Source organism: Nicotiana sylvestris, chromosome 9 (assembly GCF_000393655.2).
Source record: "Nicotiana sylvestris chromosome 9, ASM39365v2, whole genome shotgun sequence".
In the NCBI taxonomy this organism is placed as follows: Eukaryota; Viridiplantae; Streptophyta; class Magnoliopsida; order Solanales; family Solanaceae; genus Nicotiana; species Nicotiana sylvestris.
This window is the reverse complement of record NC_091065.1, coordinates 171938015-171939786: the sequence shown is the minus strand read 5'-3', so window position 1 is coordinate 171939786 and position 1772 is coordinate 171938015. Positions and strand designations below refer to the sequence as shown.

Here is a 1772-nt window from a genome sequence, read left to right as displayed (position 1 = left end):
ACGAAGTTTTTACTACACTTGAGAACAATATATTAGAGTCAAAGTAATTTTTTGTAAGATTATTGATTTTCTAGTAAAAATATTCTCATGAAGTTTTTACTACACTTGAGCACAATTCAGGCAAGATATTTCAGTTTAATCGTCACTAGTTTTAAATCAATTAATTGACATAACCTCACAGAGTGTTAATTATTTATTTATTTCTTAGTATAAAAATATAATTGTATTAGCAATAAGCAATTATTCTTTAGAGAAATACGTATGAAACTGAGATTTTATTGTAATGATATATCAAGTGAATTCAACGATTCCCAACTCTTTTTACATATAAACTTTTCAGAAGAAATTTGTCTTAATTTATAATTTCAAACACACTTTTCATCAATTTGGTTCTCTCAAATAGTAGTCAAAATATTACAAGTTTGTAGCTTAGATTGTCCAATCTCTATGGGACGATATCATAAACTATACTAGAATTTGACAGAGTACGAGCAGAAATTAATATACACACAAGCTTCGTCAACAGGTCGAACAGTCTAATAGAGAGATAAAGAGTGTACTGACCAAAACTATGAACGCCAAAAGAACTGATTGGGCAAAAAAGCTAGATGATGCACTCTGGGCCTACAGAACTGCTTTTAAAATACCACTTGGTATGTCACCATATAAGTTGGTGTTCGGGAAGGCCTGCCACTTGCCAGTGAAACTTGAACATAGAGGTTGGTGGGCAATGAAACAGTTGAATCTAGACATTGAGGCTGCGGGCACAACGAGAGTCACAGAATTGCATGAGCTCGACGAGTTCCGATATCTTGCTTTTGAGAGCACAAGGTTGTACAAAGAAAGAATGAAGAGGTTGCACGACAAGAACATTGTTGGGCGACATTTGAACACCGGGGACATGATATTTCTCTATAACTCAAGATTAAGGCTATTCCCGGGTAAGCTCAAGTCACGATGGTCTGGCCCATTTCGAGTGGTCGAAGTATTCCCTTCAGGGGCTATAGAGATTGACTTAAAGAAAAACTCTCACACATTTAGAGTCAATGGGCAGAAACTGAAACTATATGTAGGCATGAATGAGCCAAAGGAAGTGTTAGAGATCCATTTGACTGAACCTCAGAGGTCGAGCGAGCCTTAAATGCGCTTGTTTGTGTCGTGTCGCGACGTTAAATCAGGCGTTGCATGGGAGGCAACCCATTGATTTGTTATGATTGTCATGCCACAATATTAACTAAGGCACTGGTTGGGAGGCAACACAATGATAGTAGTAGTTGTTAATTTTGAGTTTGGGAAGTACTAACCAATGCAGGTGAGCTTGGGTAGTTGACAAGTCCATCGGAAGCGGAAAGAACAGGTGAAAAAATGAAAATAATTCGTGCCCAGGAGCGCGCTCGCGCTACCCGCCATGCTACAGGCTGCGCATATGGGCAAGTGTTCTGCCTTAGCTCCAAAACACTAGCACGATCGCGCATATGGCCAAGTGTTCTGCCTGGACTAGCGCGGTCGCGCTACGACCGCGCTAGTCCCGCCTAACTAATGCATTTTTTTCCTTTAACTTAAAATAGTTTTTTTAATTTTTCTATGTTAATTTCTTTTCCTTTATTCTATTCTCCCCCCTCCCTTCTAATTAACCCCCCACCCCCTCTTCAACTCCAATTCCCCCAACGTTCAAGCAAAACAAAAGAACCCTAACCCCCTTCTTCTTCCAAATTCCATCTTCTTCAACTCCCATCTTCTTCAAATTCCCAACCCACCTTCCCCAAGTTTCA

At 39.4% G+C, this 1772-nt stretch overlaps 1 protein-coding gene across 1 annotated transcript; it reads left to right on the top strand.

Moving 5' to 3' along the window:
- The first annotated feature begins 571 nt into the window (after positions 1 to 571).
- LOC138878600 (uncharacterized) lies at positions 572 to 1141 on the top strand. Its single transcript, XM_070158292.1, has one exon. The coding sequence runs from the start codon at positions 572 to 574 to the stop codon at positions 1139 to 1141; it is 570 nt and encodes a 189-aa protein (XP_070014393.1).
- Positions 1142 to 1772: the final 631 nt, after the last annotated feature.